Source organism: Melanostigma gelatinosum, assembly GCF_949748355.1.
Source record: "Melanostigma gelatinosum genome assembly, chromosome: 15".
Lineage (NCBI taxonomy): Eukaryota > Metazoa > Chordata > Actinopteri > Perciformes > Zoarcidae > Melanostigma > Melanostigma gelatinosum.
Genome location: NC_136648.1, coordinates 1,953,553 through 1,979,129, shown reverse-complemented (window position 1 = coordinate 1,979,129; position 25,577 = coordinate 1,953,553). Strand labels below are relative to the sequence as shown.

Here is a 25,577-nt window from a genome sequence, read left to right as displayed (position 1 = left end):
CCAACAATTGTCAATACAAAACATTTTTTATTGTATTTTTTGTAAATATAAAGAATAATAACTTTTTTTTTGTAGTTTTTTATTTCATTTTTAATTAAAATAAAATAAATGTTTTGCTGGCAGAAATGGGCTTCCACAGTTATGGGATGCCTCGCGCCAGCATTAGACACGCCTGACCAATCGCTCGAAGGTTCTACGCACAGGGGCGGGTTCTTGTCGCATTCGTTAAGCGTCAGCCCTGTGACGCTGCGTGACGACGTCTCCAGCCAACATGGCGAAGAAAAAACGTGGGAGAACGGCTTCGTCTTCAAAGACGGAGAAACAGACGGATAGTTTCAGTTTAATGCTCGAGTCCAGCGACGATGAGGCGCCCGAAGAGATGACCTTCGAGGACTCGAAGACTGAGGCTCTACGGAGCATGAAGCAGGCGCTGGACACAGCCCGGAGGTAGCTAGCGTTAGCTCACTAGCGCCTAGTGTGTGTACGGAGGCCGGTAAACCAAACTCCATTTGAAAGATCTGCTTTTTGACGTTTTTGTGCTTGCGGGCGGACTAATGACACCAAAGTGAAAACTTTATCCCATATTCTGAGTTATTTGGCTGCACTTTTCACATCGGGGTGCACATTTAGCACTAAGCGGCTAAATGTATATTATACAACACGTGTGAGAATGACACTTTAATAATGCGTGTAATATTCTTAAACTTAAAAGCCGATGGAGTTTTGTATTAAACCGCTGTTTTGAACTGGCTCAACGCCGATATGACTACTGTCTCCCCACAAATCGGAATTTTTAATCTTGCCAAATATTAAGGCTTCTGCGCATGCGTGAAATCAAGATACGCTTATTTTGACAAATTGTTAAATGGAGTTTGGTGTTACTCTTTGTCCACAAAGAACAATCAAACACTAAACCATAGATGGCAGCAAATATGATCCATGATGTTTGTATTTCCGTGTTTTCAGGGAGAAAGAGCTGCTGAAGGAGAAGAGGAGGAAGAGGCAGCAGCTGTTCCAGGAACAGAAGGTATCTCATCGACGTACAATAAACAGGCTATTCCTGCTTAAATGTGTGAAAGGTGTCTTAACTTTAACTTCCACACCGAGTCTGTTTTTAGAAGCATTGGTAGCAGCAGTCGAACGTATGATCTGTGATTCATAGATGAATTAAGTTCCTTCACTCCACAGAAAAGAAAACTGTTACCGGCTGACGTGTTGGAGGAAATCGACTCTGCCCTTTCAAAGTAAGATGTCTGGATGTGACTTAATCCTAATTTAAACATTTTCTCCTCCAGCTCTGCTTCATGAAGACTCACGTAAGGCTGTTTTGTGTGTTTTTACAGGAAGCAGCAACAGTCTGAGGGCGAAGGTAAAGAAGCGCATTTCTGCCCTCACACTTTTGAACATTTAGAGGAAACTTGTGCAGAGTAGAGAATGAGCTTCAGGTCTGTACGACTTGTTTTCTCCTCAGCAGCTGAAGAGGAGGAGGAGGGGAAGAGGAGGAGGAGGAGGGAGAAACCAGCACATGGCCGGGAGTATGTAAACGCACTTACTTCATTATGGATTTTGTTAGAACTCACTGGCTGCTCGAGCTGACATCTAACCGACCATCAAAGCGGTTCAACCGGGTGCACGCTCAACCAGATTTAGCAGAGTCATAACTGAAGCGTGATCGTTTGTCTAAACTTGGACTCGCGCTCGTTGTTTTATTTCAGAGTGAGTGGAAACTGCACGGTGACGACGGTGAAGGAGCGAGCGTCGGCGTCCTCTCAGCAGCAGGCGGCCGAGGAGTTCCTCCGGTCCAGACTCTACGGACCGGGAAGCTGCAGGACCACGAGTAAGAAGGCCGACGTTATCCACCCTCTGAACCTCGAGCACACTCAGGGTTCCATCTCTCGCTCCCGTCTTAAATATTTGTCTTAAAAAAGGCTGAATCCACCAGCTGATGTCAGTTGAAGCTGTGATTTGGAGTCATTATTTATTGTGAAGTTGTTGTCGTTCCACCGAGGCGTCGCCTCTCGTGAGACTCCTGCTGAACCAGCCGGCGACATCGACGGCTTTCAGTCCGACTTTCAACCGCGTTTCTCCGGCTGAGCGCGTTCACACTTCCGTGTCCTCCTCTGCTTTCAGGTAACGAGATGCTGTCCCTCCAGAACAAGACGGGGAGGAACAAGAGCGCAGCCGTGCAGTTTGTCAAGAAGGACTGGGGTGAGTTCAGGATTAACAAAGACTGAGCCCTGCTGGAAAGAGGTTTTCTGAAGTAAACACTTTGAGGAGAGATTTTAAATGAGAACATGTGGAATAAAATGTTTGAAATAATTTTAAGCTTTATTTTGGCTGCTTCTTGACAGAAGCATTCGTCACACGGTGTGTTCCAAGAAAGATGAAAATCTGACATTTTTTACAGCGTGTGGCTGCGATGAACTGTAGTGTGGGCGATCGTTTGTAGAAAACATGATTTTCAATCCCAGTGGTGGGTTCAGAGGGTTCACAATGAATATTAGATATTTACCGTGAACGTGATTTCTCGGTTTGTTCTCTAACCACTCGTCTCCTCCACTAACCACTCGTCTCCTCTGTCCGATCAGCCTGTGAAGAAAAGGCCAAAGCAGAGAAGCTGAAGAAGCGGTGGATCCACGAGCAGCAGATTCCCTCCTGCTGAGCCCGTCGTCGCCAAAAAACGGTGACTCCGGTCCAGCAGACTCTCTGCACACTGACTTTATAAACGTGAACGATGCAACGGGACAACTTGTATCCACTGAGGACGCAGCAGCCCGAACCCTTCAGCTCATCTGACTCACAAACCGCACAACGGTTTGAATAAAAATACTTTAAATGTTTGGTTTATGATCCGGACGTTTCCTCATCTGCTTTCTTTAAAGAGCAGAACGTGTGAAGATGCAGCTGTTCAGTGTTAATAGGTGGATTTCTATTTATCTGTAACCTTAAACTCAAGTTATGAGATTTAAGAATGAGATGCTCTTTGTTTAATAAAAACGGAATATACATTTGTTTCTATATTTAAGTCATTTACTTTATTAATCTATAAATCAATCAACACACATTAACTTGATTGAAGCAGAAAAGTCAAACAGGTTGTGGAGATTTGCTGTCATGAGTCATTGAAGTGTTTTGGTTTTGTCTATTTTGCTTTTGTCAATATTTTGTAACGTTGCAAGAAAATAATCAGTTTCAGCAGTTTGTTTGCTTTCACACATCTGGATTATTATTTTAGTACTAAATAGAAAATCCACTCATTTGAACCAAGAAGCTGAGGAGGCAAAACTTCTCAGTCAAGAGAACAGGTTTGTGCCCCTCAGACTTATGAGCCCCAGCTTTAGAACCACTAGTTTGTCATTTATCAAGCAAACACTGCTTATATTTTAAATAATTTCAATATCTTTGGTTTTTGGACCGTTGAACAAAGAAAAGTAGATCCTGACTATCACTGTTTGATGTAGATCATTAAAACACTGGCTTGTTAATCCATCCAGAGAACATGAGTACTTTTTACATGAATACTTTTAAACTGTAAAATGTCCCGATTGGTGCAAATGAGAATATGAGTTTAGTTGTTTTGGCCACTTAAATGTGAGTATTGTCCTCAAACATCTAGCTTCGCTCAGCCGTTCATGCCACCTTGAGCCAAATAAACTGAATCAAATCATTTAAATATTAGCTGGTTGTCAGATATGTAGAGGCTTAAACAGGACTTCAGCTGCATGCAGCATCCACACAAGCACCACCATCATTTTGTCATTTTTTAATATAAATCTTTTCACCCTCACACAAATTGCACTTTTTTGTTGTTTTTCTTCTTCTCCAAACGGACACAGTCATCAGTGGACAACGTACTGGTTGACATCTTTCCTTATTACACTGAAGTAAAAGAAGAAACAAAGGAAGAGACATGTAACTTGATCTTACCACCACTTTACTATGTCATGCATAGGTTTCAGACCAGACTCGGAAAGAGACAGACACTTTGTCTAAGAAGTTTGTTTTCTAAATGATGCCGTGACTGCTTGTGATCCGAGGAAACAAATTAAATAAAGAGAAAACAAACCAAAAAGGTACAGAAAAGCTCGATTCCACCGCCGTGAAATGTCAACTCCGGACCTCCTGAGGGGAGAAACTAAACGAGAGGAAAAGATGATGCCTTCATGTTTCTCTGCACGAGCACTTCAAACACACGCTGCGATGTCGGCTCCCTAAAGTATTTGGTTCTTTATGTTGTCAACAGTGCGGTTGAAGATACTGAAATGTTTTTCTTGTTTTATTGAGGACAGAGGCGGCCCTCCTCCTGAGGGATGATGGGTAGTTATTTTCATACATTAATGCTTCTTTTAAAAACAGCAGAAACATTTGAAATGATAAACTAGACAGGGAACCGCTACCAGGGAGCGACTGAAGGTAAACCAGCGTTTGAGCTCGCTCAACGTCGACTTCAATAATCAACTGAAAAATATAAACTACGACAAATTTAACTTCTGCTACCAGACATTAAAGCCAACTGAAATTAAAATAGTTTTTTTTTGTTGCAAAGATATCAGTGTACGTCTCCCTGGTGTTTGAAAGAAAAGTTTCACCTAGTTTTCTGTAACAATAGCGCACCCCCCACATGACTCTTTGGTACCGACGGTTGACGTCCGTACTGTAATTACAGTCAAACAGCAGCAGGTTCTGATCGTTTTCAGCTCATTGACCCGAGGCTTCAGTCGTATGTAACGAGAACCTCGTACATTAGTCTCTAACAGTAACATATGAAGCTATGTGGTTATGTGTTCCGACGCTAACGGCTAATGCTAGCCTGACGTCCTTTGCATCACCCAGAAGGAACAGTGTGCGAATACGAAAGGGATCATTTGAGCGGGAATCAGTGCTGAAGTTGGCGAGCTCGCCAACTTCCACTTTCAGCGTAGAAGCTAATTAGCTTAGCTTGCTAGCTTCCACTTTGAGTGGAACTCAAACTCTGAAGATGTCAACAGGGGACGGACATCTTCAATTGCTAATAACTGATAAACACCAATCAGACTGGTTTAAAAGGAGAAAAAACTAAACTTGTATCGACATCTAGGGGCTTTAAAAAGTGCTACATACGAGATTGAGAGCATCGCTATCGCCTCAACATGGTGACGGCTGAGCCGGCGGCTTGCAGCTAACGGCGCTAACTAGTGCTGGCAGAACTAACCGTTTACATGAGGGGGAACCGGAGGGTGGGCGGCACACTTCAGCTGAAACCGCCGTACGAGCTCAGTGCAGAACGACAGCTTTGAGCTAGCTAGCATGTGCTAACGTGTACTAAAAGCCCACGCCGCTATGTCACCAAAGCAAGGAGCTCAGATTACAACACACAGAGGGGGAGTGACTGCATTCTCTGCTCAGACAGACAGAACTACTGTATCTTTACATACATGATAGCCGTTTGCTGCTATATGAACGCTCTGAATCCCGTCTATTGCACCTTCAACGTTATAATGGTTTGATGTCCTGCAGTCGGTAGCGTAGACATCATTGCCTATTCTAAAACCGAGGAGGAACAAAGGGATATTTTGGCTCCCGAGTTCTCTGTGGGTTGAGGGAATAGCATAGACATCGATACGAAAATAAAGATCAATAACGTTTGCATCAACCCTGCTGTGCAGCTGGGGTGGGTTTGGGGGTGACAATTAAAAGCAGGGTCAGAGGTCACTGCAGGGTTCCTACGCAGTTTTCAGAAATTTCAGACTTCGTCCGGAAGCATTTGAGGATTCTTTCCTGATAACCGACTACCACTAGCTGCTAGGCTGCAGTAAAATGTTTTTGTGTTTCAGGACTTTTATAATCTTGATCCTCCTCCTCTTCCTCCTCTTCCTCCCCCTCCCCGCGTAGGAACCCTGGAGTCAACGAAACACGAGACGTAAAAACTTGTACGGACTACGAACAACCAGCGAGTCACTGGCGTCAGTACAAAGCATTAAAAGGATCGAGTGTTTTTGTTCTTTTCCAACTATTTCCTTTCATTTGATAACTAAATATCTCACTCTATTGATATAATTCCATTTAGTTAAATTCATATATAAACGTTAACATGTACACACGCTGTAATCGGTGGGATCGGGACCTTTATTATAATAAGTGGAACTTGCTCTTGCTGGCGCTCAACAAATATACTGTGAATGCAAGGAACAGTAATTAATATAATGATAATTAGAATAATAATAATCGTCTGCACCATGCCTTGTAAACCTGGAGAAACTAAAAACAAACAAAAACAAGAGCCAGGTAACGACCACCCCTCCACTCCGCCCATAAAGAAACAAACGTAAAGATTTAAAAACAGGGAACGTTGAGTTGAGTTCTGCAGGTTCTCTCTCTGGCTTCTTCAAAGTCCCGAGTCCACATGCGGCACGCAGCTCTCTGCCGAAGTCCTGCAGTGAGTGATGGGTGGGGGAGGGGGTCGGTGCAGTGTGTGTGTGTGTGGGGGGGGGGGGGGGGGGGTGTAGGCGATCCCTAACGGAGCCTCTCGTTGGGAGCGCTCGGTGGAGATGGACCTCTCAGTCCGGTTCTCAGCATCAGCCGCCTCCTCGTTGGTCATCATCGGTTTACAGGGACCACGTCACAGGGTCTCTCGTCAGTCTCCTTGTTGTTGTTGTTGTTTTCTTATTTATTCATTTATATTGAACCAGCGGGTTTTAGTTTTCTTTGTAAGTCTGTCCCACCCCGGTTCGGGGGTATCTGCGGCGAGTCCACACCAGATTGAGTATTTTCCAAGTCGGCTACTCTCCGTTGGCGTCGCCGCTGTTGGTCACAATGATGCAGACGGAAGCCTCGCAGGGCTGGAGGGGTGTGGGGGGAGTTGCGAGGCCAACCAAGGTGGAGGCGTATTTTCATATTTACGATGAAGAGGGAGGTGGTGTGTGTGTGTGTGTGTGTTAGCACGCTAAAGATGTGCCCAGAAATGAGTCCTGATCCTCAGAAGGTGTTGGTGAACGAGTGAGGTGGTTCACCTTCTAATCTCCTCTTCAGAGAACAGGACGACACTGATGGAGGAGGTGGAAGGACACATTTCTGGACAGGTCCTCAGAGAGAGAGTGTGTGTGTGCGTGTGTGTGTGTGTGTGCACGCAGGGCTAGTGCAGGTAATCGTCCACAGAGGCGAAGGCGCAGGAGCCGCTGCCAGTTCGTGCCATGATGGTGAGGCACTGGGCGGCCTGACCCACGGCCTGGGCCAGCGGGGGCTGCTTGGGCAGGTTGTGAGTCTCTGGAGAGAAAAAGAAAAAAGGATTTTAAACATCGGCCCCTTTTCCACAGCAGGGACCTTCCCAGGGACGAGGAACCTTTAGGACAGTTGTGACCGCAGGGACCAGGTTCTAAATTAAGTTCTGGGGGTTTAACCGCCAAAAACGTCCGGTCTGTGGGTACTGCAGTAGTAGGAGTGCTTTTTGGAAGAACAGCAGCTTTCGGGGTGGAGTTTGCAGGGGTGATCGTCGCCGATTGGTGGAACACGCACGGCGCCGCCGTTTCATTCATAAAACGAGGAAGCGCTCTGTGGATTTAGGGACCCTCTTAGCATTCCTCTTGTTCTGAGAACATTCAAAGTACATTTAGGCTTTGCTGTCGACTTCCGACTCTTTTTTAAAATTAGTTTAGAGAAAAATCACGAGGGACCGAGCTGGAGGACGAGCGGTAGAAAAGAGCCGGCGATTTACTCAACTGTGATTTATGTGCAATATAACTTCTTCAATATCACCGAGCGGACAGCTGACCCACCTAATATTGCACTGTTGAGAGTGGAGCACACGGGCTCTCTCTGAATGGCGTCCAGCTGGTAGCCCACCGGGCTGCTCCAGGGGTCCGAGTAGGCCAGCAGGCTGAACGCATCCTGCAGGAGGAGACGACAACAGATCACTTTCTCCTCCACTTCTGATACTCCATGTGCACTACTCCGTAGTACACTACTCCGTAGTACACTACGAGTCCATCAAGGCTCAGTTCTCACGGGTTGCTGACCTTTCACACTTTGCTGAGCGAACATTAATATAACTAGCATTTCTGTACACCAAACATGAAGCTACCACCAGCAGCCAGTTAGCTTAGCTTAGCACAAAGACGAGAAGAAGAGGGGCAACAGCTCGACTGGTTCTGCCCAAAAGGTAAAAACTGTTGATTGTCGAGACCAGTAACTTCCTGGTAGCTGCTCCCAGATCTTCAAACCTGGAGGTGTGGAGTTTGTAAGAAGCGTGTTTATAAAAAGCAGGGACAGGATGCTGTTAAGTTGCATGATGGGAAATGTAGGATCCAAGGTTGTTGTTGTACAATCCTGAATCCCTCGAGTACACTTAACTCAAGTACCGTATTACTGAGAACACTGAACCGCCACTTCAGTTACAAGTTTTTTAGATTTCCCAAAATGCATTTCAACAACGCCGGACAGCAGCTCATAGCTTCCTGTGCGTCGGTCCGCTTGTTACACTTTATTTTAGGCCAACAGTGAGTGATTCGCTACCTTCAGCATCTTCTTGTTGGCGGAGTTCTTGCCACACTCTCGGCGGAGGTGCTCGCTCATGCTCTGGAGCTCTCTGCCGAAGTGGATCATCCTCTCGATGGCCGCCTGGCTCCCGCCGCACAGCTGCCTCTTGGAGTGAGTCGACTCCACCTCTGCAGAGCCGCGGGTCGGTTCAGCATGCAGAACGGGCACGATTTAATGAAGGGCCGGTACATTGACAGCACAGGCATTAAGATGGAGCGCTTCACTCGGCAATATGCAATCCCCGATCACCACAAAATGACATTCCACAGAGAAGGAATGACATGGTCTCCCTCTAAAGCGAGTCTATTCCCACTCTACTCACCCATGTCGGCGTCACAGTCGTCGGGCTCGGCGGCGTGTTTGGAGCTGCCGTTGAGGAAACCGTTGGACGATTCTGTCACTCCGTTGGTGAAGTGGTCAACCTCCATATCCACGTCGCTACTGAGGCGGGACACGAGCAGAAGATGTGCGACGGCTCACAGGACGTTCAGTAACTCCTCCTCAATAAACGTTAAGTGGTGATTTATACAGGATGAACATGTTCCCTCGTCCAACAGTTTCTTCACCATTGCTCGTCTGCTTTTGTGTCACGATGGGGCTACTTTCCTGGAGAAAGCGTGATGGTGTACTGTGTGCTCCGTCGCCCCTGTAACCACACCCACCAGTGATGTCACAGCGTACCGACACGCCCCGGAGTACACTTCTGCATCACGGTGGAGATGTTGAACCCACTGGAGGAGACTGCTGTCAAATCGCTCGTTAAGGCAGTGAATGTTATTGACGCTCAGCCTCCAGCCAACACCATGATGTCATCATGTCGGCTGTAAAAGCGTCCATGTAGGTTTAAGCTATTGAAGTTAATGTATTTAACTTTGTGCTTGTGTGTCGGTGTTCCAGCGAGGTGTTGGTTCCAATCACAGACCTTTTCAAAGCATAAATTCAGCTCTAAAGGCAAATGAAAGGTCAGTGATCGCGTGTTTCCCCGTACCTGGTTATGGGCTGCTGGCTGTGGCTCCCGTTGAGGCTGACGTCAGACGCTGGCAGGGCGGAGCCAGAGCTCGGGGGGCAGGGCTTGTGACTGTGAGGGGAGGAGCTGTGGCTCTTGTTAGACGTCACACCATTACAGCAGTTACTGTCAAACCCTAAAACAGCAGCAGAGGGAAAGATGGACATGACGTTAACAAGTGGCTTTTTTCAGGCTCTGCAAAGACAGACCTGGTCACAGCTGGACTGTACCTGGCAGGTACGGCTGGGAGCTGCTGGCTTTGTGGCTGGGGCTGCTGAAGGGCCGGGGGGAGCCGGGGTAACTGTCCTGAGACTTTGGGCTGCGACCTCCCAGACACCTCACCTCACTGTCCGTCCCGTTCACCATCTCTATGAACTGTCTCACCCTAAAAAGAAGAGATGCAGCAAAGATGGAATAGAATCTGCTTTTTGTAGCAGGATTTCATTCAAATGTGGTCTTTATTTAAGTGTGTCCAAGTAAGAAGAGGCTTCCTGTTGTTAAATATGTGATTTAGTTCAATCAAATGTGAAAACAGTGACATGCAGCCCTGGTCTTACTTAAGCATGAAGAGAAGGTCTGGGTTCCTCTCCAGGAGGTTGGGGTAGAGCTGCTGGGTGGTCTCGATGGCCTCGCCCATTCTACCCGACAACACCAGCTTCTGGATCTCTGCAAAGCAACAGTCGCCATGTTCACAAGAGGTTAAAGGTGATACCTTGTCTTTCTAATGGGGAGGCTGTCTGTCTGTTATCATTTAGAAACGGGGAAGGACTCACTCTGCCGGTTTTTGATGGAGGCCAGCTCCTCGTGCACGGCCTGGTCTGTGGACTTGGCGAAGGCTTCGGCCGTGGCACAGTAGCTGTGGTGCACCAGGTAGGAAGCCACCATCCTGAGGAGACAAGAACACAAAAAGATGCTCTCAGTGAACAGACTCAGCAGCAGGAGGAATCCTTCAGACCATTACACTGAGCAGATAAGAGCTCCTCTTCATCAGTCACACGTCAACTCTGACGAACAGGAAACACGCTTCATTTACGTGCTTTCCTTGAATAGGAAGTCTTAAAAACGAGCCCACACCTGAAAGGTCTCAAATAATCCACTCCGTGCAGGAAAAGTTGAATTATGGACAATGTCCTGTTTGCCTTTGTTTTCCCGTTAGTGGCTAAACTGTTGGCTCGTTTCCAATCTCTGCTGTCTCACTGCTCGTCAGCATTCCCAAATCTGAGCAATTAACCGGCAATGTAACTCTATGACACGCTCTGGCAAACTGAAAAGTAGCGTCGCAGCACGACATCTAAATTGTGTTGCATTAGTTAAAAGAAACATGACAATGTGAATAACATAATGTGTTTGTTTATAGCCGAGCCACTAGTGCCGAACAGGCCATGCTAAATTTACTGCCGAGGCCGGCAACTTGAAGGTGATCAACTTTCAGTGAGAGGCCGAAAACTAAAGCGTGCCAATGAGGCAACCTTTTGGATTTGAAGCGGTTGAAGGAGGCGAGCTGAAAAGCACATTATGTTGCCGCTTCTTCCTCTTATTGGCAAACTAGCTTAGAGGGGCATTGCTGCTACCAATGGACTGGAATTGCTACACAGACTTATGTTCCACCAGGGGGCTCCTCTGGTTGTATAGAAGTCTATAGAAAATGACTCTACTTCTCTCTTGATTTATTCCCTCAGTAAACATTGTAAACATGAGTTTATGTCTCAATCTCTAGTTTCAAGTGTTCTTCAATACAGCATGATGTTCATTTAGTACATTATGGTCCATTTAGAGTCACACAGACCATAAAGCAGGGGATGCTTTAGGGCGGGGCTACTGTGATTGACAGGTCTCTACCAGAGACGTATACGGCGTCTCTCTCTTATATACAGTCTGTGCGTTCCACTGAGGGAACTGCTGTTAAATCAAGTGTGACACAGAGTGGTGACATTTGGTGCACCGGTCCGGTGTTTGGCTTAATATCACATCGGTTTGAACATTTTACACAAACTCAAGATGTAATGAATTGGAACTATCCTTTAAGAACGTGTGTAAGATGATCATTTGATAAATGTTTAGTGTGTGCAGGTGCATTTGACTCCCGAATCAGTACTTGGATGACCCACAATGCAACAGCGTTTTTCAAGGATGAATCTCTTCTTGACCGCTTCTCATTTGCACACAGCCATTTCTAAAAATCTCATGACGCTGCCAGCAGTGTTTCTGCACAGAGATTTGTGATCAGAGGCCTCATCATGTCACTGCTGCTTCACTCCACAGCCACCAGTCTGACACGAGCACAGAAACTTCCCTGGATAAAGAGAGAGAAGGTCCCGGCTCCCTAAACTCCGCCCCGCAACCCCAATCCTCCATCAAATGGAGATTAAATCCATTCAGGGCAAGTAATCATAGCAACAGAGAGCTAATCCCTTCAGAGCACGGCATGGAGAGATTTTACTTCCTCATCACGGCTCCTCCTCTCCGATGTGGGAAGAGGTCCATCTGGGCCTTGATCCTCGTCATGTCACCAGTCATTTCCTGTCACCTACAGCGTCCACTACTCTCCTCTTTCCTCATCATCAGTAGAGCGTGTTTGAAGGGTTGAATTCCAGACACTTAGAAATCAACCCGCAGTAAATCCACAACCTCCAGCTAGCTCACAATGAGCCACAGGTTCACTTAAAGAAATACACGACAAGACATTTGTTGACAACTGACAACTACAAACGCTGGCTGACAACTGAACACAGTTAATGTTACTCAGCGACCTGCATGCAGTGGAGTTCTACACATCGTACGCTCTTAATGCGTTTCCTGTGTCCAAAGATCTTCTACAGAAGTTAATTTAGCCATTTGAGCTGTAGCACTCATAAGCAGCCTGTTGCATGTGGAGTTATATCTCCGTCAGCAAACATTCACGACTCATCACACTGACTCACCCTCACAAAGTAGTCAGAAAGAACCACAGAGCATCGATACGATCCCAACGATGCCCATCACCGTGGATAACTTTGCACCAAAGATTATTTTGAAATGCAACATCCTCCTCAGAAATGTGACGCGTGCGCCCAACTTTAAAGAAAGAAACTGCCAAACATGCGATAGACAAGAACGCCACCCGTCACCATGAAACCTCTACATGCATCGCACAGGGTTACGATCCTCTTACTTCTGGATCATGGACTGCCACTCGCCCTCGCGCTCTCCGATGGGGAAGCGGTCGATCTGGGCCTGGATCTTTGTCCTCCACTCGCGCATGTAGTCCTCGATGTCGAACACGAAGGGGTGCTGGCCAAAGTTAGCGTCCACCACCTCCCCCGGAGTCTGAAGGCCCACGGTCGGGTACAAGTTGGGCTGCAGCGGAGGGAGATTGGAGTACAGAATTGTGATGGTGGGGTAATCTGGACAATGAATCAAAACAGGAAACAATGAGAGGGAAGAACAGGAAATCTAAGGAGGTAAACATTTGTCTTCAACTATCCCTTAAAGCGCGATTCTACAATAAAAATGCAGTAGCAGGCTGTTCACAGGGTTCAAACTCCTGAGACATTAAAGAGGCAATAAGTACGATCGGAACGCACGTGAACGGAAATGAATCCCCGATAATGTCACAAATCCCTGTTTACATCAGCAGGAGAAGAGCAGCTAGGCTAACCGCTAACAAACGGAGGTTCAGGCACATACGGACATTTTCATTTTTAATCTCTTACAAACCTGATTGGTAATAAATCACTGACAAAAAAATAGATGGGCAGAGTGTGTGTGTTCATTGTAATGAAGGAACATGCAACCCAGAGCAATAGTGTTAACCTGACGCACCAGATGGTTTGTTTACACAGAACCATCTGAGAAGCAGACACTGGAAAACTGTGGCGGCACTTTCAACCTGTGACGAACCACCTGTCAATCAAACTCCTGCAGTCGATAAGCGATCAGTTTTTCAGAAGACTGCCGGATCATTTGACAGCAGACGAAATCCAAAACAAAACTAAACAGCAGTTGGCTCAAACCAGCACAGAACAAACGCATCCAACACTTTTACATCTGGGCAGCGAGACATGAATAAAAACATCTCTGCAACCCGAAACTAATTGGTAGAGGCATTTATGAAAATATTTAACCAATTACATATTTCATGATTAAATGATTAGCTTCCAAATGTGTTCCGACACACTGGATGGGAAAAGTGCACGTTGTTGACGTGTTGCATGCCAAACCCAGAAGGGTCAAGTACGACTTGTTCCCTGGAAACATCTGTGATGACCGGACGAGGAGGTGAACACAACGAGGAGGTGAGGAGGCTTCTGTGGCTTCATTGTTCCGCCATCCGACCAACCTCATCACAGCCTTGATTTGATCACGGAGGCACTGGGCTGTGTGTGTGTGTGTGAGAGAGAGATTGTTCTTGGATTGACACTGAAATATCACAAGTTTACAATCTTAGAAACAAAATAAAAGAGTTGATTGTGTGACGTAGTCGGGTAAGACTGGAGTGAAAAGTAGGTCTAGTCTAAGGCCGTGTTCACACCAAACGCGGGAGTTTGATCGCGGGATCATTTGTGTTTATTCACGTAATCCTCGCCAGAGAGGAGTCAACTAAGCCATTTACTTCCACCAGCAACCATGGAAGAGAGAACCACAATTGCTGCTTTGTTCATGTTGTGGAAGTTCCGGACATCCCGGGAAACTAAACGCCGTCGTGTCTGGTTCACAACATCATCCGGAGGAGCTCCGTGAATCATCGTCGAGATGTATTCACTGTGATCCACACGTCAGCTGGTTTCCTACAGCGATACGAACCCAAAACAAACATTCTGCTGTGGTTTAATTACAGTAAACGGATAAAAAGGATGCTGAAATAACTACATAATGATGCAGATTCTTAAAAATAATGGGGTATGGATCGATTGTTGCTACTCTAAGCTAACATTGTAGCAGCTCCATCAACACTCAAAATAACGTCATATCGGCGTAAATACTGCAGCGTTGTTATCGTTTGTACCACATGGTTTACACACACATGTATACACAGTTACGTCTGGTCTCTGCACTAATGTGAGGTATTGTAGAGCTCTGGGTGAACACCTGCGGCTACAATATGATTTCCTCCATTTATGATGCAACAACGTCAGTGATGAGGAGGAGAATCTCAACGCTGACAGGCTCTAAAGACACCGCGTCACACGAAAAATGTGCGTGTAGTGTGAACACAGCATAAGAGTGAAGGTTTATGAAATTTCAGGGTAACTGAACTGGTTTGAATTAGAGTTGGGACGAGGTTAAGGGTTAGGGAATAAATAGTCGATTAAAGTCCCCATAAGTACGGTATGTGTGTGTCTTAGAGTTCCCTTTGTCACGGTCCAATAAGCACAAAGGTCAGCTGTGCCGAGGTAACGCACACCAGTGGAGGAACATGAATGTCTGGCTCACGGCCAGGCCTGTTTAGCTGCTCAATGGATTATTGTTGTTGTGGCTAAAACTCTTATTTTCTTCAAAAACAGGCCGAACCCCCGTATTCATTCGCTACCAAGCAACAACAAAGTGCCCCCCCCCCCCCTCCCTCACATCTCGATGTGGTTAATACATGCATTCAGCCGCTCACATAATGAAGCAGATGGGAGTGAGACACAAAGCAGCACAAGGGACGTCCTGTTCAGACACAGAGCAGTCAAAGCTGTATTTAAGTAGCAGTTCAACTTCTAATAAAGTCATTACTTGATGCAGCTTTAACGAGCCGACACACACGGACACGTTATCGCCTTATATTATGACTAACGCGACAACATGTCGAATTAGCAGACAGTGAAATGAAATCTTAATTTCCTGCCTCGACCACGGCCTTCATCACCAGCTAGCTGCACACTCTTATATCCGCTTGGCGCTGAGCCGGTAGAGTAGAACAGGTTTTATAAAGATAACTGAGTCATTACTGTTGTGTAATATGCGTTTTTGCTTTATATTGAAAGTCACTAATGTTAAAAACAGATAGCCGACGCCTCTCCCTAAAGTTCTGCTAGCTAACAGTAGCTAGATTACTGAAATGGTAATATAGCGTATAACTATGTAGCTACATCAACGCTGCATATTAGCTTACTTGCTATATAAGATAAGAAATATGATCTAATTCAAAAACCATGGTTTAAAATAAAAGGATACAAAAAACTGCCCCTTTATGATGGATTATTGCCAAAACAACAGAACACATTGTCGGCATAGAAATAATATAAAAAGGGGCTTTAAGTTGAAGTTGAACTATGTTTGGTGAAGCAGACTGTACAACATGCACGCTGAGCAGAACCGTTAGAATACTCTTCATCTAAAGTGTCAGAGTGTGAAACGTGTCGTGTTTCTCATCGATGATTAACGTCTAAACCTCACAAGTGTTCCAGCCCTCGATACGTTTCACACAGTGGAAACACTCCGACTGCAGAGCGTCCAACAGCCCCGTGTCCTACAGTCCTCATTCATGATGGAAACTAAAGGAGAGTGTCTTCACCAGACAGGAGTGGACAACAGGAGGGTACTTACGGGTAAGTCTGTGAAGGCGATGCCTGCAGAGGAAGAGAGAAAGTGACAGCATTAAGCCGAGCCCTTTCTATTCTCACACACACACACACACACACACACACACACACGAGATCTGGTCACCGTCATCTTTCTGCAGTGACCTGATTTCTTAAGTGTCAGTAAACAAGAGAGGCATGATTCAGGAGAACGCATTCCAATGGACAATATATACATTTCCTGTCACGATTGTCCTGGACAAAATAACCAGATAATCATCGAAATATGCTTACATTTAGTTAAGAAACTAATATTCTTATTGCATGGGACCAAAGACTGTATATAAGAAGTGGACGTTGTGACGTCACCCACCATCTTGGATTACAGCCGTCGCCATGTCGTTTTTTCACAACTGATGAACAGGAAGTGACCATATCTGGACTGAGGAGGAGAGACGCCGTGTACGTCTCTGGTAGAGACCTGTCAATCACAGTAAGCCCCGCCCTAAAGCATCCCCTGCTTTATGGTCTGTGTGACTCTAAATGGACCATAATGCACTAAATGAACATCATGCTGTATTGAAGAAGACTTGAAACTAGAGATTGAGACATAAACTCATGTTTACAATGTTTACTGAGGGAATAAATCAAGAGAGAAGTAGAGTCATTTTCTCATAGACTTCTATACAATAATAATCTACAAGTGTGTGGTGGTGTCTGTATCTGCATTGTGTCTTCGGCGTCATAAACACCTTTAAATAAACCTACAGTTCACTGCTCCACCATCACAGCAGCTCGACGGCTTTTTCCGTTCATCACGATCACGTTATTGTCAGTGTTTTACCGCTAAATAATCCGACATCGTCCCATCCCTATTATTTATAACATCCACAGACATTTGAGCAGCAAGCAGGTGAAAAACACCGGGTCTTCCTCGTTGGAACATGTAAATGTGTGTTCACCAGTAGGTTAGGGTTACTACAGTGCACGTAAACTAATTCTCAGATTTCCTGTCCTAACTGTATTTCTCTCTACCTGGTTTCCCCGTTTGGTAGTAAATACCGACACACTGTTACTGTTTACTGTCAATACCGTCCCACAGGTTAACGCACAGGCCCTTGAACTACAACATGGGCATCGTCATTGTGTCGGCCGTGGTCTCCTCACCTAGGCTGTGGCCGTTCTTTGTGTAGAAGCAGGTGTTGTTGATGAGGTTCACGCAGCAGCCGATCACGTCGCCCGTCGTAAACGTGGGTCCGTAGGGCTGCCCGGTGCCGGACGAGCAGAAGGAGTGCCCGTCGTCTCCGTGATACCCGTACGAGTGCTTGTCCCAACCTGAAGGACGAGACGGCTCAGAATCAGAGCGCAGTGGAAAGGTGTGAGCATCACAACGGAGGAAAACAACACAATAATAATGAAACACATTGGAGTGAAAGTCTACTGTTTTTCCAGGCATTTGTGAAACATAATGAAGACTCAAGATATGAAAAAAGAGGACGCTGGACGTTAGTGCTGCAAGCGCTCTGAGAAATAAATTAAATTCAGCGTGAATGTGTGAACAACCATAATAACTCTAGGAACCTGCACCGTCTCAAGGAACTATGTCAACCACAAATATTAAAAAGTAATGGCTGGATTAAATTATGTCACTGCAAGTCGAGCAATCAAACTCATGCTTTAACCATTTTTTTTTTTTTTTTTTAACTGTTCCAAAGCTTCTAGAAATACAGGTGTACAGAGATATCTACAACAAGAAGCAGACACCTGCCGGGGGGGGGGCGCTGTATGACACGTGACTGACTGCTCGTTGTCACCCCGAGGTAGTTGAACCTAGAAAGTCAGTCTTTCCAGTCACTGGAGTTTGCGTGTTGTGTTCACTGTCTGAAGAAAGACGAGGCTCAGTCAGGGTTTTACGGAAAGCTGGAGATCATCTCAGGATAGTTGTTTTTTTTTTGCATTTTGACCTTTGTTTTCTTCTCTGGTTGTCTAGTCAAACACCTGCAGACCATCTATATTTATCTACCCTAAACATAACCGGAGAAAATATGAATTGCTGCGAGCATGAAATACAAAGTCTTCAAATCCTGCATTTGCCTTTGACACAGAACCTGTGAGTCACTGCTGGGCTGCAGAGGTAACCCTCACTGGAGCAGTTTAGCACCAGCTCCTCACAATTAGCCAGTTGCCATTAGCATCTATCCATCAGCTGGGACCTCTGCCGTTCTGTTATCTTTGTGCGGCGGGACCGGGGCTCGTGGGCGGGTCCAGTTCTTGGGCTGGTGGAGGAGCTCCTGTTGGGCCTGATAACCTCTGAGGAGAGCAGCGCTAACACCTACCAACGCTGTCATAACGGTGACACGTCAATGCTAACTGAACTAGCATGCACACCGTCTGTCTTAGTGTGCTGGAGGACTGTATTTGTAATCTTGTTTTGCTTAAAAGTGACTTACACCATGTTTATTTAACACAACTATTAATATTCTGTCTTAAGTCTGACTGATACTAGTTTTTTTGAGGACCAATATTGACTGTACATTAATATTGCAAGGCAACCAAGATCATCTTTACACTTCGGCTCACCAAAGAGATAAAAGCTTTTAATTGGTGAGCTTCAGAGCTGCAGGTCGGTGGATTACCTCATGACAGAGCCAGGCTAGCTGTTTCCACCCGTTTACAGTCTTTGTGCTAAGCTAAGTTAGCCAGCTGCAGCTTCATATGTAACTGACAAGACACGAGAGTGAATCCTCTTTATCGTGACCGAGCGGCCCGAGTGTAATTATAAACGTACAGAAGTCTAATGTAATGGAAAACTTACACTGATATAATCTGCGATGGGAGAATATCGGCCCAAACATATCAAATATAATAAATGTCAAATTTAAATTATACCATGTGTTGCATTTTTTTAGTCCATTTCATCAGCTAATAAAATAATAGTTTCCTCCAAAACAACAACAGGTCATCATTCTATCCAGATTAGCAGCTATTTTGAGATAATCACAGATGCCTGCGCTCACGAGGGACAACTGAGACAATAACTGTTGAAGAAATGTTCAGGAACTTTGTATAAATATATAGATATATTTATGTAAATTGTGGTTTTGCTCTCTTAATATCTGCATCTGCTATTGGTCAACCCATGTAGGTCAACCACTAATCCAGATGTCACTCAAGTATTTCCGTTTGAATACGAATATCAAGGCCCGCCCTCAGAACACACCCACATATCCCACTGATGTTGTGCAGGGCTGCAGTCTCCAGCTTCCACACTGCCGCCGATACACAGTGATGACGCTGCTTTACTCCTACAAATCACACGAGTGTCGACAATCTTGTTTCCTGAATCATCGTCTCCCACAACAACAAAAACATACACGTGCTATCAGATAACGGATTAAAACAAACAGTCTCCCTCACAGTCACACCTACACAGTGCAGCCGAGGATCTCATCTCTACCAGACAAAGTGACGCCCACACAAACGGTGAAAAGATCTCCGCGCATATATACACACACACACACACACACACACACACACACACACACACACACACACAACCGTTCGGTATGAGGCTCATGGTTCGGTACGCATGACGAACCGAACAATATGTTTGAATAAAAAAAAAAGATGGGTCACTCAGGTATAGTTCCATCATTGTTCAAAGTCAAAGAATAACTTTATGATGTTAGTTGTAATGAATAAATATATTTTTAAATAAAGTACATTTCTCTGCATTTATAGTTTTCTACTGTACCGAAACGTACCGAACCGTGGCTCCACTGTATCGTACCCAACCGTGAGTTTTGTGAACCGTTACACCCCTAATATATACACACACGCGACGCCCATCAGGCGGAGGCAGTAAAACAGTGTAGAGAACACAAACGCACAGAGTGTCATCTTACCAGGGAGTCTGTTCATGTTCACGCCCTGAGCCGAGAGGCCGATGCCCATGTACCTGTGGACCAGAGGGATGAGAGTTTAATTAGACATGTAAAAAACGCCTTGTTGACAAGTATCCGAACCAATAACATCTTCCAGAATCGTCTGCAGCCACATTAACAGCCGGCGGTGTTAGAATACTCAGTTCACAGCCAAAGGAACTAAATGTTGCAGCTGTTTAAATATTTAATTACACTTTAGAATCATTCTTGCTGCGTTCGACCTCTTACACAAACACCACCACCACAGAATCCAATTAAATGTGGGAATTTATTATTTATGATCATCAAAGTGTTCAGACATCTAACTCATGACGTCATGTGACTTGTGGCTGTCGCACTGCAAGACTTCAAAGTGACCCGGAGCCCTGTGAAGAGTTTGAGTCATGCTTTCACTTCTTCAGCTTCTTCTGTGTTGTGCAGTCTACTGATACGAATTCATAAAACAGGTGTATTTGTTGTACAGGGCCTGTATCGAATGACCTCCCACATCTTAAAGAGTTAGCAATGCATTACTTAAATCAGCCTTCACACGTGTAGTGTAAGACGCTGCTTGCATTCAGATTAGATTTCTGACGTGGTCACAATACGGCAGCATGCTGAAACACATCCTATAATCTCAGATATGGAAAGAGAACCGGATTCTAATCTCCTGTGGACGCTCGTCTTCTCCTCAGATGATTAGTGAGCTACCATGAAAAGAATCACGGCTATGACAGTATGTCGATTTGGTAAAAGATGCAAGTTCATGTCTGAAATAACAAGCAGCCAGGACGCTGCATGTAAACCCAGATTAGACTCGTTTGGGCTTTCTTAGTCTCCAGATGAAGCTTTGAGGAACTCTTCCTCTTGTAAAAATCATCCTGCATACAAGCAGCTTAAAAACTAAAAACACTGTCACTCTATTTCACCCCATTCTGTTTTCTAGTGTGTTGAATAACAGTACAACCTCACAAGGCTGTTGGTGCAGCTGTAGATTTGGCTCAGTGTCCGTTAGCATAAAGCTTAGCTGTGAGCTGAGTGCTAACATTAGCATGCTGCTATGTTAACATGCTGTGTAGCGTGTCAGAATTACCACGTTACCAGGTGAGCGTGCCGATAATGCCGAAGATTTAGCGTGTTAGGAATGGGATGCTAACATGTTGCATCCCAGTCAGCAGATCAACAGTCATTGTGATTCATCCAGATGTTTATGGAGACACAGATGTCCAGATGTTTTACTTTGGACTAAACATCTGGGAGAAACACACAGGCACTGGCCAGCCCTCGATAACGTAACAAATGCGGTGTTATGGAAATGCTCTGCTCTCTTACCCATCTCGGCCTTTGCTGATGATCTTCACCTCAAAGTAGTAGACGCCGCAGGCGGCCGGGATCGGGTGTGTGGCTCGTACAGACGCCGCATCTTTCGGGGTTTTTCCGTGACCTTCAGGTGAGAGTAAAACAGAGACAAGAGGAAGAAGGACGCGGCCATTATAAGCGGAGACAGGATCATTCTATACCAATCATAAAGATGTATACGGTAGATACCGAGTATGAAGACACACACGGACGCTTTTCTGCAGCTACTTAAGCTGACGACCACTTTAGATTTGGCCTCCCGTCGTCCATTTTGATTCACTAACTCAAATTCATTCCTCAAAGCACAGCGCAGGAATAAATGCAGACTTTTAGCACAACGGCCGTGAGGACTAAACCCTCAATCATTGTCACAGACCAAATAAAACATGTTGAAGAAGCAGAAGACAAACCTCGACATGAGTCAAGCCTTTAAAGAAAAGGTTCCTTATGTTGACCACTCCTTTTGTGTTTTTGGAGATTAAACCCAAACGGTAACGGTGCCTGTGTCGGTGGTTTAAAGATGGTCAGCCTAAATGCTCTGAATGTGGACCTGCTGTTGTCTCATCCTGTTAGCCTGTGAGCTAACGTTAGCTCAAGCTGCAGAGCTGTCTGCAGTAATATTAGAGGTCAGATATCAGAACTGCAGCAGTTTGAAGTTATTACAATGAGTGGACAGCTAGGCGGCTGTTATTCATACAGCTCTGAGTGTCATGATCAGGGTTGGAAATACTGAGTCATTTAAAGAGTACCACTGATGTAATATCTTACTAAATGTCAGCTAAAATCTGTCGTTTTTTCTGTGGAAAACAAGTTTGTTTACTTAGAAGTTGAAGAAACTGAATCCTGGAAAAACCCAAACAAAACAAGATTGCATCATTTTATCCAAATGTTTTTAAGTAGAAACCAGATATGTTTGTTATTGTTGTAGATACAAGTGTATTTGGTGTTGTACTATGCAGACCACAAGAAAAGAAGTCTGTTCCAAGAGGAAAGTTGAATTAGCGATCTGGGCATCGTTTAGGAATACCTCGGATACTCTCAAATCTGGAAGATAAGTTAAAACATTTCGACCTCATTTTTGCAAATGTTTTTGATGAATGAATACAACATTCAGGCAAGGAAAACACAAGAAGTACAATAACACCAACAGAGGCTGTGATTCTTTACATCAGTGTCAATTAATCCATTTATCAGATGATACATTTAATGTACAAAATGTCAGAACATTTTGAAACATGCCCATCATAAATGAAGAGCCCGATGTAACATCTTTAAATTGATCGTGTCCAAAACCTAAAAATATTCAACTCACAAAGAAACCAAGAAATTAGCAAATCATAACTTTTGAAAACATGGAGCTGACAGATGTTTGGCATCGGTGTTTGATGAAAGACTTTATTAGGATAATAAATAACCAAAGTGGCTAATGATTAATCCATGACTCAACTATTCATAACTCAGATCCTTAAAAGTCATCGTGTAGTCTGGGATTCCCCAATTCTATCAGCATATGTTGCGTAATTAAGGTTGTAAACACTTCTTCCCATTCCCTGCCTCACAATAATGATCTTTTGGGCTCCAATTGCTTTAATTTATTATTTGATAGTCAGCTGATGATTTTGATGTCATTGCAATTTTACAAAGCACAACATGACAAACAATTAACCCAAAATGATTCAATTTATTAAGAAAATACAAGGAAAAACAGAAAATATTTGCAATCAAGTAGCTGGAGGTGGTGAATTGTTGGTAACTTTGCTTTAAAAACTAACTCGAACGATCAATTGATTCAGCTCTAGTACGTATGACTGAAGTATCCCAATTAAATAAATGACAATTCAAGGAGACAGGACATTCTGGTTGTAAGGAGGAGGAGTGTGCGTTGATAGTAGAAGAACACACCCAGGAAGCACAGTTACACCTCCTTCTTCTTTTAACTCTCCTTTTCTTGTAGGCCGACACCAAAACAACCCTCATGATCGCTTTGCTGAACTAGTCAACCTGAACGTCACTTGATTAGAGTCTTGATATTAAACCCCTGAACGTCTAAGATCTACCTACACCTGCCATGTCATCAGTCACCACGTCACTGGAAGACTATCCATCGATTCCTCTGAATAACTTAAGCTACTTACTCGTGATACTCGACACTCTGTTTCCTGTCATTTATGAGATAAGGCTCGCAGAATCAGTAATCTCTATTAAATCACTTCTTAAAACACATTTTTTAGACTGCCTATTATGTGATGACGTCGCTTTTCTGTGTTATTTATATTTGTTGATTTTACTAATATATATAATTTTATTTACGTCTTAGTTTATTTTTATCGTATAAGCCGTCTCACTGAGCTTTCTGTTATTATTATTAATTTAGCTGCTTTTGTCTGTCAAAGCTCTTTATAAAATATAAATAAAGTTATTGTTATTATTATTTAATCACCTAAAGGGCTGTTTAGCGGATGTCCATTTTGGCGAACAAGACAACGGTATGATTATGTGACTCACATCGAGCTAAAACCAGCCTGAGATGTAGCTACTTTGTTTATGGATGGTTATACATTAATTAAATGTGTTTTGTATTTGAGTGAAAGCTTCATGCTAAGCTAACGAGCTAGTAAGTCTTTTTTTTTATGGCTGTGGATACACCTCGCCAGCTGGTCTTGTTGCAAGATGTCCTCTGCCTTGTTGTTGATGAAGCCACTAGCCTACTTTGTTTATAGCTTTGATATCCAGCTAACCGTCAAGCTAAGCTAACGTTAGCTTCGCTTGACGGTTAGCCTTTGAGCAATAATAATAAAGTGCGTCTCAGTGTCGTCATACCTTTGTAGTGCACACGGAGGTTGTTCTGAGACAGCCCGATGTAGCTGAACTTATCCTTCGGGCTCCAGGACCGTGGCAATGGGGTCTCGGTCTCGTTAACGGCCGGATAGAGCCTTCGGAGCCGTTGGTTGAGCTCCTTTTCCTGGTCGTTCAGAGCAGAGTCTCCGTGGACAACGACCGACATCAGAAACCCACAGCCCGACGACTGTCCGGACATTGCGACCACGAGAGTTTCTTTCTTTGTTTGGTCAGCAACAAGCCAGAGACACTTGTGTCCGTCAGTGTCAAGGTTTTAAAAAAAATAAAAGATGGGAGGGTTAGCAAAGCTAGCTAAGCTAACTGGCTAACTGGTGGCAGCCAGAGCTGTGTTAGACGATAAGCTAACCTGGTTAGCCCAGGAGCTAACCTGGTTAGCCGAGGAGCTAACCTGGCTAACGCGTTCTTTAGCTTGGCCAGCAAAAGGTAAAAAGCGATCGGGCTCAAGTTGACATTAGCTCTGACGCAAAGAGCCACAAATAGAGACACTAAAGAGGGGGACTGGATCCGAGGAAAGTCGTTATAAAAGACAAGAGGAGCGAATCGTCGTTGGGCGTAAAGTAAAGCACTGACGTTAGCGTAGAGACGGTATAATGAGCTCAGCTAGCCTCGATCTTTTGTTTGTTGTCGGAGCATTATCCTCTAATATGATTGGCTGAGAGCAGCCTCCAGTCACTTCCTATGGGAATGTGTCATAAATACACAAAAAACAGTGAATGTGCAGCAGATTAGACGGTATTAATACAGGACAGAAACTAAGTCAAAGTAGACACTCATCATTGTAAGAGCCATGTTGTATTAACAGTTTTTTATTTTATTTTTTATTTTCATTACAAAAGTAATGTGTGTTATGCCCGTTTAAAATGTTTAACATACAATATAATTAAGGAAATTGGACATGTTGCAAAATGTGCTGTAGTCTGTCCTGATATTGGATCATTTTGGGTTGACTCCTTTAAGTGGGTTTAGTGCAAGTTAAGGTTCGATGGAGCAGGATGTGGACGTTTTAGTTATTGTCTGCAGAAGGTTAGTTTTTGATAGTCCATTATTGGGTATGGATACATTTTTGTTTATTTTTGTTTTCATGGAATAAACTACTTTTCACATTTTCACGCAGTACGAGCCTCATCATTGGATAGCTGACTATGGAAAGTATAGCCTGCATAAGAGCATGTTTGAGTTAAAATGAATAAATATATATATTGATATATATATATACCCTGTGTGCATTGTATATGTATTATTATTTATAGAACACGGCTGCAATCAGTAGTCCGCCCTCCTGTGCTGGAGCTCCCGAGTTTGCTGTGTGTCATCAGTTGCTTTCTTGTTAATTGATTAAACAATATGAATTTAGGAATATGCTGTATTTCAGCCCAATATCAAGATAAAGAGATTTTAACAAAGGGTCATTGTCTTTTCGATCAACTTTGTGTT

General features: G+C 44.3%; 2 protein-coding genes across 3 annotated transcripts; one reads left to right on the top strand and one right to left on the bottom strand.

The window, feature by feature from the left end:
- The first annotated feature begins 260 nt into the window (after window positions 1–260).
- nol7 (nucleolar protein 7) lies at window positions 261–3,008 on the top strand. The gene is made up of 8 exons (XM_079284796.1): window positions 261–447; window positions 967–1,027; window positions 1,189–1,244; window positions 1,344–1,369; window positions 1,472–1,535; window positions 1,716–1,837; window positions 2,131–2,208; window positions 2,589–3,008. Exons 1-8 carry the CDS (start codon window positions 272–274, stop codon window positions 2,660–2,662), a joined length of 657 nt encoding a protein of 218 aa, XP_079140922.1. The 5' UTR covers window positions 261–271; the 3' UTR covers window positions 2,663–3,008.
- Window positions 3,009–3,673: 665 nt separating this feature from the next.
- On the bottom strand, window positions 3,674–24,683 carry ranbp9 (RAN binding protein 9). Of its 2 annotated transcripts, none has more exons than XM_079285510.1 (14): window positions 24,105–24,683; window positions 21,258–21,369; window positions 19,908–19,960; window positions 17,170–17,337; window positions 16,028–16,050; window positions 12,669–12,853; window positions 10,291–10,403; window positions 10,075–10,183; window positions 9,748–9,902; window positions 9,500–9,653; window positions 8,834–8,952; window positions 8,488–8,639; window positions 7,752–7,863; window positions 3,674–7,242 (listed from the first exon to the last, which is right to left on the bottom strand). In XM_079285510.1, exons 1-14 carry the CDS (start codon window positions 24,319–24,321, stop codon window positions 7,112–7,114), a joined length of 1,803 nt encoding a protein of 600 aa, XP_079141636.1. In that variant the 5' UTR covers window positions 24,322–24,683; the 3' UTR covers window positions 3,674–7,111. The 2 variants fall into 2 exon arrangements, with proteins under 2 accessions (XP_079141636.1, XP_079141637.1); XM_079285511.1 differs by having other exon boundaries at window positions 8,834–8,949.
- Between the last annotated feature and the right edge of the window lie 894 nt (window positions 24,684–25,577).

What these genes read in the sequence shown, in the direction of transcription:
- ranbp9 (XM_079285510.1), bottom strand. Translation starts at nt 24,321, where the DNA reads ATGTCCGGACAGTCGTCGGGCTGTGGGTTTCTGATGTCGGTCGTTGTC. An exon ending in TCGCCTTCACAGACTTACCC is followed by an intron (nt 12,854 to 16,027) that starts GTAAGTACCCTC and finishes CCTCCGCTGCAG; the next exon opens with CCCAACTTGTACCCGACCGT. An exon ending in CGACTGTGACGCCGACATGG is followed by an intron (nt 8,640 to 8,833) that starts GTGAGTAGAGTG and finishes GCGGCTCTGCAG; the next exon opens with AGGTGGAGTCGACTCACTCC.
- nol7 (XM_079284796.1), top strand. Translation starts at nt 272, where the DNA reads ATGGCGAAGAAAAAACGTGGGAGAACGGCTTCGTCTTCAAAGACGGAG. An exon ending in GCGCTGGACACAGCCCGGAG is followed by an intron (nt 448 to 966) that starts GTAGCTAGCGTT and finishes CCGTGTTTTCAG; the next exon opens with GGAGAAAGAGCTGCTGAAGG. An exon ending in ATCGACTCTGCCCTTTCAAA is followed by an intron (nt 1,245 to 1,343) that starts GTAAGATGTCTG and finishes GTGTTTTTACAG; the next exon opens with GAAGCAGCAACAGTCTGAGG.